General features: G+C 45.5%; 1 protein-coding gene across 1 annotated transcript in view; it reads right to left on the minus strand.

Moving 5' to 3' along the window:
• Positions 1-5414: 5414 nt before the first annotated feature.
• Positions 5415-14309, minus strand: part of LY86 (lymphocyte antigen 86) — a 59725-nt gene continuing 50830 nt past the window's right edge. The window contains exons 4-5 of the mRNA XM_002746248.7: positions 10473-10525; positions 5415-5851 (exon numbers count right to left, since the gene is read on the minus strand). Coding sequence (XP_002746294.3) covers positions 5768-5851; positions 10473-10525 — 137 coding nt within the window. The 3' untranslated portion in view covers positions 5415-5767. The remainder of the gene's footprint in view (positions 5852-10472; positions 10526-14309) is intronic.

The raw sequence follows: 14309 nt of genomic DNA on the forward strand, positions 1-14309 counted from the left end.
TGTCTTCTACCACTTCTGAGTGGAGAAAAAGAAAGAAAGCTACAGTGATGTGATAAAGGCTTCAGAGGCAGGGATATTTTCTGTCTTTCCATCCTTGGTTGGGTTTCAGGGAAATCCAGAAAAATATCAGCTGGCAGAAGATACCATTGTTTTTGGCTAAAGGAACATCAATACGTACTCTTTTCCACAGAAGGGAGGAGACCAAATCACTGGGGGGGAAAATGTGGTTTTGTGTCACGTGTGAAAAGAAAGCTGGGCGCAAGGGGAGAAGACTATTTCAGGCGAGAGCATTTGAATGCAGCTGAAGTCTTCTGTTCCAAACTAAGTAACTGAAGACATTTACAAACGAGATGAAAATAACTCTTATAACCCATTTAGTACCCCTGCTTGCCTGATAAAATGATTGGACAATTAGATGGACTAACTTGTTTTGCTGATTGAGAAAAATGCAGCCAATTCAAACCTAGAGTTGAACTGTTGAGACAATACACTCCCCCACCTTAACAAGTCTGGGTTATAATCAGGATGTGGCCCTTTCTGTTCTCGCGCTAGCTATTTTGGGTTATTTTTCCTGAAGGCAGATGTAATTGTTACATTTGCAGATGTCACATTTAGTTCTTCACATCTTGGGTGGGTGTCTTCGTGTGCAGGAAACAAGTTTAATTTAAAAATACACATATTTTCTTTTCTTTTCTTTACTTTTTGAGACAGAGTCTTGCTCTGTTGCCCAGGCTGGAGTGTAATGGCATGAACTTGGCTCACTGCAGCCTCTGCCTCCAGCGTTCAAGTGATTCTTCTGCCTCAGCCTCCAGAGTAGCTGGGATTAATAGGCATGTGCCACCACGCCAAGTTGATTTTTGTATTTTTAGTAGAGACAGGATTTCACCATCTTGTCCAGGCTGGTCTTGAACTCCTGACCTCAGGTGATTTACCCGCCTCGGCCTCCCAAAGTGCTGGAATTACAGGCGTGAGCAACCACAGTTGGCTTACATTTTCTTTCATAGGCCCTTTTGGCCTGGTTATATTGTTTCTGTTTGCGGGGACGGATATGTGTACCCAAATGTTTCCCTTAAATTCTTTTCAGAGTTCAGGACTCAGGAAACGTGCCCCCACTCCAGGTCTAATAAAACTAGCTACACTTAGAAGAAATCAAGATGCCAAGAGTGCATCTCAGGACCTAGAAGGGAATGTGGGCTTATGGGTGAGGACTGGGCTTCTAGGATTATTTACCCTGATGAATAGGAGGGTGAGAGAGATAAATTAGGAAAGGAGGCTTTCAGGTGAACGCCTGAAAGGAGGCACCACAGGTGAACACCCACCTTAACATAATAATGACTCATTTTTATTGAGTGACAAGCCAGGTCCTCTTCTTGGCATTTTACATGCATTCTCTCATTAATTCTCACAGTGTCTCTACAAGATAGGTCCTATTACTATAGTCAGTGCTTACAGATGAGGAAACTGGGGCTTAGACAATAAAAGTCACTTGCCCAGTGAACACTAGGGGAGAATTAGAACAACTGGCCTAATTCGAGTCATGCTCTGGACTCCATGCGCCCTTCCTCTCCCTTCACCTCTTTGCAACTCCCCCAGTTTCCACTTAGAAACACGTGTGGTTCCAGTGGGAATAACTCTGATCCAGCTCTTGGGGTGAGGCATGTGACATAGGTTAAGCCAATCAGGGCAGGGCCAAAGTGGTCGGTCAGGATGTTACTGAGCAAGCAAGGGGCTTGCTGACTAATGTGCATGGCAGCCAATACCATAGCACTGCCTTTTAAGGAAAGAAAAGGTTTACTGCAGGTCAACCTGGCAAGGAGACAGGAGGAAACACTCCAACCTGTCTCTGCAAGTAGGAGTTTAGGTCAAGTTTTATAAGCATGGGGTCATAAGGCATGATCTGATTGGATTTGCAATAAGGGGATGCTGGGAGGCATGATCTGATTGGATTTGCAATGAGGGGATGCTGGGAGGCATGATCTGATTGGATTTGCAATGAGGGGATGCTGGGAGGCATGATCTGATTGGATCATGCCATGGGGTGATGCTGGAACCTGATATGATTGGATCTTGGATCCTGACATGCTGTGTTTATTTCTTAAGTTCCCACTCCTTAGTCTTGCACTTAGATTCCCCCTGTGGTCGCACATTTGGGCAGGTTCAGGTTACATAACCTTCAACCTGGGGGTCCACGGCAACGGAAAAACAACTCACAACTTTATTACATAAAAGTTAAACTAGATAGGTCTGATGTGGTTACGGGGAGAGGTCATGTGACCCAAGCCATTCTAATCAGAATGAACGACAGGGTTTTAGGATAAAGGTGTCTCTTGCCTGCTGTACTATGGATAGTGTGGATGTGAGGTCTTCAGCTACTGAAAAGATTTGTTATTGTGGGACAGACTGCCTGTGGTTAAAGCCAGTATTCCGGGAGCCCCGAGGTGGACGAACTGTGGAGAAATGGAGGTGAAAGGCTGATAATGCATGAACCTCAGCAGCAAACTTTGGTCGACGGCTAAACCACCTTGGGACCCAGCAGTCATGGGAGACAACCGAGCCCCCTCCGCATTAGCCAGTTCAGCTGAGTTCTCTGTTCCTCATAGCCAAAACACTCTAAGAGATGTGATCACACTGTCCAGAGGGGCTTTTCAGCATTCTGCCTAGACTCTAGCCTCACAAAGCTTCCCTTGGGCACTGGAATGTCCCTGAAAAATATTTTTAAAAACGTTCTATACATAGCAATTGAAATTGCCCTCAAAATACAAAGAAGGGTCGGTGGGCGCTCAAACGTCTGAAGCTGGCTGATTTGCACAGCAGTTCCTTAATTGTGGTGGCGCTGGATTATCCTGAACCAAACTGTGTTTTCTTCTTCTTCAGAAAACTTTATTGAGGACACATTTTTGGAGTTCTTGATAGTGATTTTTGAAACAGTAGCAATTCTCTTTACAGGAGAAGTCAATTTAGTTTCTTTGGTAGATTGTCCCAGCACTTTGATTACGCCCCAGGCACCATGCAAGGGCTAGCCCGAGAGAGCTCCGCTTGGGGTCACTCACCTCCGCCGACACCCCTGCTTCCTGGACTGGCACTTTCAGAGTCATCTCAGTTACTCCATCCTGCCAGAGAGTTAAATAGTGACAAAGACTCCAACATTTCTCTACCAGGGCTGTTCAGATTCCAAGAGGAGACTCCTGGACATTGAAAAATGTTCTCAACTTGCTGGAATGAAACTAATGGTGAAATTTAAGCCCATGACAGGACACTAAGAAAAGATGTATTCTGGGACAAATAAACTTTTTTTTTTTTAATTTTCTCTCAAATCATGCCCTTACTGAAACTGCTGTGTACTTGTATATTCAGCTATGACTAGGATCGTCTCCATATATGGAAATTGCAGTTTAATACAAACCTCTAGCATCTGAAACTTTCTCTCTCCCTCCCTCTCTCTCTCATGCATATGTACCCATGCAGCCAATTTGAAGAAGAGGGCAAAGGGATTGGGAAGGGACTGGCTGAGTTCTGCTTGTGTCTTTGGAAGGCTGTGACAGCTGTCTTGTACTGTTAGAACATGTGCGTACACAGAGTCTAGCCAGGGCCTTTCCTACCCATAGTGACAGTTACTGAAAAGGGCCTGGGGTGAATGTCTCAAGCTAGAGGGAATGGCCAGGGGACCTTTACACATTAAATGTTCTTGGCCGCGCGCAGTGGCTCACACTTGTAATCTCAGCACTTTAAGAGGCCGAGGTAGGCAGAGTTCAAGACCAGCCTGATCAACATGGAGAAACCCCATCTCTACAAAAGATACAAAATTAGCTGGGTGTGGTGTCATATGCCTGTAATCCCAGCTACTCGGGAGTCTGAGGCAGAAGAATTGTTTGAACCCGGGAGGCGGAAGTTGCTGTTCTTGTGGATAACACTATCACCCCTATGTCCATTCAGAGATTGGCTCCTGATCCTGGCATGGCCACACATGTCTTTTCTCTCAAGCATTATGAGCCTAGGGGAGGACATTGCTGTAATTTTTTCTCTTCATAACCCAGAAAACCCCAGATGCTCGTTTTAAAGTTCTCATTCGCCAGGCATTTATGAACTGCTCTTCTAGGTGTTTTAATTATGTACAAGTAGTGATTAATAGCAACTGTTGGTTTTTAAACTATGGAATTTTTCCTCTTTTAATCTCTAATATAGTGACACTTTAATGAATGATAGCGTCAATTCACCCATCTTACTCCAGCCCCTTAGCAGGAGCAAGAGGGCCAGCAAGGACACTGGAAGGAGAGGGGCATTGGATGGTGAAGGGACTGTGGAGCCCTTCATGCAATTGATGCATCCTAGGAGAGAAGACAGGGCTGCAGAAATGGCTCTGGTGGTAGGATGGGCAACATGCTCACTTATGGAGAGCATTGAAGAAGACATCCTACGAACACAGTGCCTGATACACATTTAGTGTTCTTGGCTGGGTGCGGTGGCTGACACCTGTAATCCCAGCACTTTGAGAGGCCCAGGTGGGTGGATCATCTGAGGTTGGGAGTTCAAGACCAGGCTGACCAACATGAAGAAACCCCATCTCTACTAAAAATACAAAATTAGCTGGGTGTGGTGGCACATGCCTGTAATCCCAGCTACGGGGGAGGCTGAGGCAGGAGAATTGCTTGAACCCGGGAGGTGGAGGTTGTGATGAGCCAAGATCACGCCATTGCACTTCAGTCTGAGCAACAAGAGCAAAATTCCATCTCAAAAAAAAAAGTGTTCAGTAGTTATTCCTTGCATTAATTAGTGAATGCAGTAATGAGAGCCATTGTGTGCTGAGGTCAGGTATAATCATGCTTTGGGGGATGAAAGTGAAATGAGTGTCTGGATAAGTGAGATTTGGATGTCCCTATTTGTGAGGTTGCATCAGCATCTTGGCCCTCCTGGTTCAAGGGTGGGGGCCTGCCCAGGAGAAGCAATGGCATGTTTTCCCAGTGCTCCAATTTTAGGCAGGCTGCCATCCTCCTGAATTTCTTGGAACTGCTTGTGCTGCACCAGCACCCAGCACTGTATCTGGAGGAAATGACTTTTTTCTTTTCTTTTTTTTTTGAGATGGAGTCTCGCTCTGTCACCAGGCTGGCGTGCAGTGGTGCTATCTCGGCTCACTGCAACCTCTGCCTCCCGGGTTCAAGAAATTCTCTTGCCTCAGCCTCCTTAGTAGCTGAGACTACAGGCACACACCACCACGCCCAGCTAATTTTTGTATTTTTTAGTAGAGACAGGGCTTCACCATGTTGTCCAGGATAGTCTCGATCTCTTGACCTCGTGACCCACCCACCTCGGCCTCCCAAAGTGCTGTGATTTCAGGTGTGAGCCATCTCGCCTGGCAGGAAATGACTTTTTAACTACAGCGTTGTACTAAGATTCTTTGAACAGACTACAGTGAACAATGGTGGCCAGCTTTCTTTATTCTTGGTAATTGGGAGGAGGCATTCCTAAGGAGCTGAAAAGCAGGTGAGTCTGGTGTGAGGTGATTCATTAGAGAAAAAGGATGGATACTCGAGACTGCTTAGGGACTGTCAAGAGGCTCCTTAGAAAGAGATACATTTGGGGGCTTCATTACATCTGTGGAGTCTGGGGATGTCTGGTCCTGGGACTAAAATTAACAACTGCACTCTTTGGGAGCTTCTTTGTAGAGCCTCTCTCTGTCATCAGCTGCTTCTCCCTATGCAGTAGGTTCAGTCAGAGAGGCTTGGAGGTCCCATAAGATGGAGCTGGTTGTGATTTTTGCTGCAGGCCATTGTCAGGAGCAAATGATGGTAGCATTGGCACAGGCCACGGTCGACCGTTTTTCAGTATACAGTTCTAGCAGAACCTGGTATTCTCCCTGCAAGGGGGACAGGTCAGGTATTAGACGTGTCACCCACAGTGTAACGAACCATTTAACAAATATTTACAGAGCACCTTCTATGTGCTGGGTGCTGTTCTGGACACTGCAGATAAAGTGAGAACAAGACAAGCCAACCCCTGCCCCGTGGAGCTTACAGCATCTCTGGGAGAGACAGACCATCCTTAGGATATGTGACTATGCGTGGTGTGTCAGATGCTCATGTCATGGAGAGAACTCATGCAGGAAGAGAGTGGACAGGAGCACTAGGTGGGCCAAGGCGAGTGCTGGTTTGCAATTTTGAGCAGGGTGATGAAAGGAGGCCCTGCTGAGAAGACGATCTTTAGGCAAAGACCTGAAGCAGATGCGAGAAGGTGCAGTCCTGCTGTGGGCTGGGGCCCCCACCTTAGAGGGGCAGAAGGAGGCCAGCGGGGCTGCAGGGAGAGGCGGATGGAGGGGGTCGAGGTCAGGGAGACATTGCAGGTCAGACTCTTAAGGCCTCAAAGGCCGTGGTGGGGACATCAGCTTCCACCCTGAAAGGGACCGGGGTCAGGAGAGGGTGGCCTGATCTGGTGCCTGTGTCAGTAGGATCTCTCTGTTTTGCTGAAAAGCCCAGATAGGAGGCAACTGCAGGAATCCAGGTGAGAGGTGAAGATGACTTGGAGGAGAGGTGGAGGTGGAGGAAGGGTTTTGGTACCAGAGAGATTTTGAAAGAACAGCTGATGGGATCTGAGGAGGAAACAAGTGGGTGGGAGAGAAAGAGATAGGTTAAAGGTGACTCCAAGGCTCCCAGCCTGAGCGACTGGAAGGAGAAAGGTTTGTATGCTGAGACAGAGAAGACCCTGGGGAGCGCAGTTGACCAGCACAGAACCAAAATGGCCCGTCACAGAAAGGATGGCTGCTTTCGGAGTTTCTTGCTGGCAGCAACACTGTGTGGAGGTCTCCCTTCCTTTGCAGTCAGCTTGGTGGAAGCTGTCTGACAGCCAGGTCCCATGAGGACTGTAGAAGAGCCATGACTGCTTTATTTGCTGCCAGCGCCCTTAGCCCACACCCCAGCAGCCACAGAATGCTCATGGGTTTGTAGACACCAATCTAGAGAGGAAAAGGTTCTGGGGTGGTGGGAGGGTCGCAAGCAGGGCAGAGGAACTATGGCAGAGGATGCCAGGAGACTGCTGGCCCATCTTTGAACTGCCTGTCACCCAAAGGAGGAAAGAGTTTAATCTGTACAAAGCAAGAGGGAAGGAGTAGGTGAGCCCACTGATAGAAGCAGCACGAGAGGTGGCTTTTGTTAAGAGAGCAACTTTCTAGCAATTAGCGAAGCTTCCAAAGAGAGTGGAGTCCCCAGCACTGAAACTCTATTCAAGAGAGCCAGGCTGTGCTCTGGATGGCACCTTGGGTGTGATCCCATGATTCTAGAGGCTCCCATGAGTCATATTCTTCCAATATTGAGCAGCTGTGATTTTAGAAACAGTGTTAGGAATGTAACCAAAGCAGTCTAAATGTTAGAGAATTAATTATGAGTAAAGACTGGCTCAAGTTCATATCTCGTTGTGTTTCATCCTCCTCCTCCTCCTCCTCCTCCTCATGTACTTTTCTTTGAAGTCTCTACGTGCATTTAAGCACACACCTACAAGTTTATTGAACACCACATGAATTTTCCATTACTACGTTATGAGTCAAGAGAAGCTGTTGTACTTGAAGGAAGGGGTTCAAGATTATGAATTATGGATATGACAGACTCTGGTATAAGAGATAAGAGTATTTAGGCAACTGTGTCAGGCTGGAGCCAGATGGAGGTGTGCGCAGGGAGGCCAGGGGGCCAGGACAGGGAAGAACTGAGTGCAGCGACATTTCTGCTGTAGAGAAGGGCACGGAGCTTGCAAGTTAAGAATTTGTAGGTGCACCTTTGGCAATACATGGGTCAGCCTGTGCCTGTGAGTTGTCCACGTGCTTTGGGAGCTCAAAGGATCCCCTAAATTCTCATTCAGAAAATAGCAGGCATAGACAGAGGATACCAGGCAGGGCTTCAATCCAGGCCAAAGGGTTGGATGACTTAGAAAATAATACCAAGGCACTGGAAATTGAGCTCTGAGTGGGAGAGTTTTTGGCCACGTGGGAATTGCTATTAGCCCAGAGTCCATCTCTGGAGGATTTGGTTAGAGAAGAGGATATGGGGCAGGTATTTTACAACCAAAAGGCTTTGAACTGTGTCTGCCCCATATTAAGAAAGCGAAGCCTCTGTGCATTGTGGGCCGGCCATGGAAGATCTGCAGTCAGTGTAGGAGCCCATATTGGGATTTAAACCTCCAGCTGTCTTTGCCACACATGTGAAGTCCTTACACTGGGAAATGTCTGCTTCAGTACCGTTATTGGGTGAAGAACATCAGTTCTGCACTTTCTTCACGTGCCACAGGTGATTCAAATAAAGCTTTTTACATGTCTGGTTAACTTTCTTTCTCTCCTTCCTTCCCTCCTTCCCTCCCTCCCTCCCTCCCTCCCTCCCTCCCTCCCTCCCTCCCTCCCTCCCTCCCTCCCTTCCTTCCTTCCTTCCCTCCCTCCTTTCTGAGATGGAGTCTTGCTCTGTCACCCAGGCTGGAGTGCAGTGGTATCATCTCGGCTCACTGCAACATCTGCCTCCTGGATTCAAGGGATTCTCCTGCCTCAACCTCCTGAGTAGCTGGGATTACCGGTGTGTGCCACCACCCCTGGTTAATTTTTGTATTTTTAGTAGTGATGGTGTTTCACCATGTTGGCCAGGCTGGTCTTGACCTTCTGACCTCAAGTGATCCACCTGCCTTGGCCTCCGAAATTGCTGGATTACAGGCATGAGCCACTGTGCCTGGACTCTTAACTTACTTTCAAAGGGGTTTTCTGACTTTAAGAAGTTCTTTTTCTCCTCTATTTTATAAAAGTTGCTGAGTAACTGGTTTAAAATTAAGCCAGCAATGCAAAAATGAAAGTCAATTGTTAGTAAGTTTTAAGACAGTCTCTAGTGGGGAGTAGGGTCAGAAGGAAAATGAGGAAAGAAAAAGAATTCAAACAGCAAAGAGTTAAAGAAAAAGGAGCTCTTTGGGAGAGTTTAGGCCCCTCATACTGGAAGTAAAGAGAGGTGCAGTTTTTCTTCTTGCAAAGCTTTCATATTTTACTGAAAGACCTGAGGGGAACACTTTAGAGATTTCCAGAGGGAGAAGGCTCGAGACTTCCCAGCTGCAAGAGCAATGCTAGTGGAAATCCGACATGGTAGCAAGATGGCACTCTGACATAGGAACCCGGAGGCTAGGACAGAAAGGAAACAAAACCAGCAGTGAAACGAAGTCAGAGAGTCTTTACGGAGAAAAAGACCATTTTCTTCAGCCATATACAGGTTTTGGAGAACCGAAAGCATGAGGCTGTAAACAAAACTGCTGAAAATGGTTTCGTTTTTGTACCTGCAGCCCCGTGCTTATTGCAGCACGATTCACAACCGCAAAGATATGGAATCAATCCAAGTGTCCATCTATGGACGAATGGGTAAGGAAGATGTGGTGTATGCACACAATGGAATACTATATGGCCATAAAAAAGAATAAACTCTTGTCATTTGTGGCAACATGGATGGCAGTGGGGGTCATTATCTTAAGTGAAATAAGCCAGGCACCAATACAGATATTGCTTATTCTCAATTATCTGTGGGAGCTAAAACATATGATCACATGGAGATGGAGAGTGGAAAGATAGGTGCCAGAGTGGAGAGGGAGGGGGAGGGAGAGGATAAAGGGAGATGGGTTGAAGGGTACGACACGCAGTTAATAGAAGGCATAAATTCGGTGCCTGATAGCAGAGGAGGGTGACTAGAGTTAACAAAATGTATTCAGTGATGGACATCCTCAGTACCCTGACCTGATCACTACATATTATATACACGTAACCAAATCTCACATGTACTGAATACATCAGCACGATTTTAAAAAGATCACATTTTTGTGGTCCTTTTCATGTTCTTCCATAAGATTGGACATGCGTTAATTATGGCAGAGTGACATGAATTGAGCCATTTAATAACATCACATTATCTTGAACAGAAAGGAATTAGTGGAAAATTCTACTCTTAGCTGTGAGCTTTGCCAGCAAATGCTAAAGAGGTGAGATTTATTGACTTAGTGGCAGTTCATGAGTAACAGTTACTGCAAGGACAGTAACTGGGGGACCTTCACGCCTTCATGACTGTGCATCTTCCTTTCTTGGAAGCGCCAGTCTCCTGAGCACGGTCCCAGTGCCTGCATGGTGCCACCCACACAGCCCAGCATCACTGCCATATGGAACCCCACAAATGCTGCAATCCTGCTGGACAAAACGCCGGCATCCCTCTCAGTGGGAGGTTTGTACTCGGAGGATTCTCTGAGGTTCACTGACGTAAAATGTTAAATGCCAAAATGACAAAGCCAGCGTGTCGAGAAATTTCGAGTGCCCGCTGTGAAGTAGAAGTTTTATTAAGAAAGGATTTTTGCAGGGATGACCTATAAGTTTTAAACTGTTTAATTCTTTTCTTCTCTTCCTTTCTCGATTTCTCCTCCTTCCTCTCCTCCTTCTCGCCTTCTTCAAGAAACAAAGTATTTCATACAAGAATTAAGTAATATCTTACCTGGGGAATTTCAATTCCAGGATTATTGACAGGGCCAGCATAGTAAATCTGCTCTGAAAAAATACATAAAGCATGGATAATGTTATTCAATCATTTAAAAGAATCATTAATTCATAGGGTCTGTGGTCACATAGATGTGCGACAGTTGTTGGCACCAAAATAAGAGCAGCTATTGCTAGAAATGTTTTCATTTCCTGACCTACACCTACCATTCATTTATGCCACAAATACTGATTAGGCACCTACCATGTGGCAGGCCCTGGGGATCCTGGGATGAAAAAAAAAATCTCTGTCCACATGTTGCTTGTATTCTGTTATGGTTTGGCTATGTCCCCACCCAAATCTCATCTTGAATTGCAGTTCCCATAATTCCCGTGTGTCATGGGAGGGACCCAGTGGGAGATAATTGAATCATGGGGGCAGATTTTTCCTGTGCTGTTCTCGTGATAGTGAATAAGTCTCATGAGATCTGCTGGTTTTATAAAGGGCAGTTCCCCTGCACACGCTCCTTTGCCTGCTGCTGTGTAAGACGTGCCTTTGCTCCTCCTTTGCCTTCCACCATGATTGTGAGGCCTCCCAAACCATGTAGGTAAAGAAAACTCTTCTTCTTTATAAATTACCCAGACTTGGGTATTTCTTCATAGCAGTATGAAAATAGAATGCATATTCTAATGAGGAGAATGATGATACAGAAATAACTAAACAGGACAATATCCAGATTGTAACAAGTGCTAGAAGGAGACACAAGTAATATGAGAGAGGCAGGAGGCTGTGGTGGGGAAGGGGCCGGCCTGGAGCCAGGATGCCCAGGGTTCAGTCCCGAGATTATTTGACCCTGGACAATCGTTATCTCTGGGCTCAGTTTCCTTTTTTTATTCAAGATGGGTAAGATAATGACAATAACAGTACCTACCTCCTAGGGTCGTAGGAAATTTAAAGAGTTAATCAATAAAAAGCACTAATAACAATGCCTGAGAAGCACTCTATGAATATTTGCTAATGCCAGAAACTGGGAGGTGTCGTGTTCCACAGGGTGGCAGGTCATGGAGGTGTCGCTGAGGAGATACTATTTGAGCCCAGTCCTGAAGGAGCAGAATGAACCAAGCATTTAAAGAGCTGGGGGAAGATCATCTCAGAATAACAAAATAAGGACAGAGGACTTGATGTGGAAAAGAGTTTAGGAAAGTGGAAGAACAGAGGGAGATGGGTCTCCTGAAGCACAGTGAACAAGAGGTACTGTGTTGAGTGCTGAAGCACAGTGAACAAGAAGTACTGTGTTGAGTGCTGAAGCACAGTGAACAAGAGGTACTGTGTTGAGAAGAGCTTGGAAAGATTGAGGGGTGACAGATATTTCAGGACCTGCAGGAAATGGTAGGGAGTTCAGATTTCATTCCAGAGGAAGTGGAGAAGCTGTTAAAAGTTATGTAAAAATAGCTAACTTATGTTTTGGAGAGACATTCTGCTGTGTAGAGAATGCAGAGAAGAGTCCAAGTGTGAAGGCTCTTCTGTGGCCAAGGTAAATGATGAATTGGTGAAGGGTGGTGGTTGTGGAGGTCGAGAACATGAATGAGATCACGGCTGTGCTGGGAGACAGCACCCTCTAATGAGTGAATATAGAGAGTGGGGCCAGGAAGGGTTTTGGTTTGAGCATCTGGGTAGATGGGGGTACCATTTATTGAGATTAGGGGAACATGGTGAGGAAGAGTGTGTGTGTGTGTGTGTGTGTGTGTGTCTGTGTGTGTGTGATGATTAAAGAGCTCTACTTCTGGGCAATGGTTAATAAGAATCTTTGGAAGCAGTTGGCTATACAAGTCAGGAATTTTAGGGAAAACGTAGGAATGGAGCTATGAATATTGGAGTCATTAACATGTGGTGATTAAGCCATGGGACAGGATGATACGCCCTCCTCATCCCAAGGAGATAGAATTCTTCAACAGAGGAGAGGAGAGGACAGGACCTCCTGAGGGCCTCCAACATTCAGAGGTTGGGTTGAGGAGAAGCCAGCCAAGGAGACTAAGAAGAAATGGTCGGTGGAGTGGAGGGTAGCCAGAGAGTGAGAGATGGAGGAAGCCAGGAGATTAATGTTTTAAAAACAGGAGGGTATCACCAACCGTGCTGAATGCTGCTGCTGAGAGTCTGAGTTAGATGAGAACAGAACTGTGCAGTGGATTTGGCAACATGGAGGTCACTTGGTGACCTTGATAAAAGAGTACTGAGGAGGTGAATACTGATGCCTGGAAGGGGTGGACTGAAGAGAGATAAGGAGGTGAGGAAGTAAGCGTTTTGCTATAAGAGGAAGCAAAAGAAAAAAAAAGATAACTGAAGGAGAGTGTGATATTAAAAGCGGTTTGTTTCTTTGTTCAGGATGGGAGATACTGTACCATATTTGTTGTTCCAAGGGGATAATCTGGTAGAAAGAGAGATTGAAGATGCAGAAGAGGGAGTAACTGAAGACATGAAGGGTCGAAGAAGATGGAAAGGAAGTCCGTTAACATCCCCTCCTGCCTTTGAGAGAAGCATGAGAATTACTCCCACAATTGTAGGAGAGAAAGCAGAGCAGAATGAGTTCAGGTGTAGGTAAGTTTGTAGAGAGGGCAGCAGACCAATAGTGGAGCCAATTAGATTTCTAGGAGTCTAATCAGCCCACCAATTTATAAGTTGTATTTTGAGTGTTGCATTATTTGTCCACAAAATTTTGGAATTGGTTGGTAAGTGGAACAAAAAAACTTAGATTCTTTCGGCTTTGCTGCTGGAAGTTATGTATCTCTCAGAGTGGGAGGGACAACAGACAAACAGGCCTTGCAGAAGGAATGCCGCTGAAAGCCTCATTTCCCCTGCTAGGCCCAGCTTTCTCATCAGTGACTAAATAGTTGGCACCATCCAGACAGTAGTTACTGGCCCCTGCATCCATTAAGTACTAGGAGCATGGCCAGTCCAAAGTAAAATGTACAGAATACACACCGGATTTTGAAGACTTGGTGCAAAGTATGAAAAAAAAATGTAAATATCTCATTAAGACTTTTTAAATTGGTTCTATGCTGAAATGGTAATATTTTAAATAACTGGGTTAAACAAAATACATTACTAAACTAATTTCACTTATTTCCTTTTCCTTTTTCTTTTATGTAGCTATTGGAAAATTTAATGTTGCATATGTGTTTTACATTACATTTCTCTTAGTGCTGATCTAGAATTGCACTGTCCAATGTGACGGTCACAAGTCACATGTGGCTATTTAAAGAATTTCCACTTAAGTTAAATTAAAAATTCAGTGCACCAGTCCTACCAGCCATATTTCAAGCTCCTGATAGCCACACATGCCTGGTGGCTACCGTATTTGATGGTGTAGACACAGATCATTGCCATCTTTGTGGAATGTTCTGTTTCACAGATCTGACCTGGTAGCATCTATACTGCTCTAAAGCATTTTGAACAGTCCATCCTGAGCTCATTTGTGAGCTTATGTTAGAAATTCTACTCTCTGGCCCAGCCCTAAACCCAAGCACTTTCTCTTCTGCTTAAATCCTAGGTTACATCTGTGTCGTGTTTCTGAAGGGCCCTTTGTGGAGAGCACAAATACAAACAAGCCACCATCCTTGGCCCTTCTCAGGCTCACCACCTGGGCCCTCCTTTCTTAATCCAAGACCAGTGTATTAGCTTTCTATAGCTGCTATAACAAATTACCACAAACAAAGCAATTGACAACACCATCAATTTATTCTCTTAACAGTCTGGATATCAGAAAATGAGCATCAAAATATCATAGAGTTGTGTTCCTTTTGGAGGCCCAGGGAGAGCCTGCTTCTTTGCCTTTTTCAGTTTCTAGAGGCTGCGGCA

Source organism: Callithrix jacchus, chromosome 4 (genome assembly GCF_049354715.1).
Source record: "Callithrix jacchus isolate 240 chromosome 4, calJac240_pri, whole genome shotgun sequence".
Classification (NCBI taxonomy): Eukaryota; Metazoa; Chordata; class Mammalia; order Primates; family Cebidae; genus Callithrix; species Callithrix jacchus.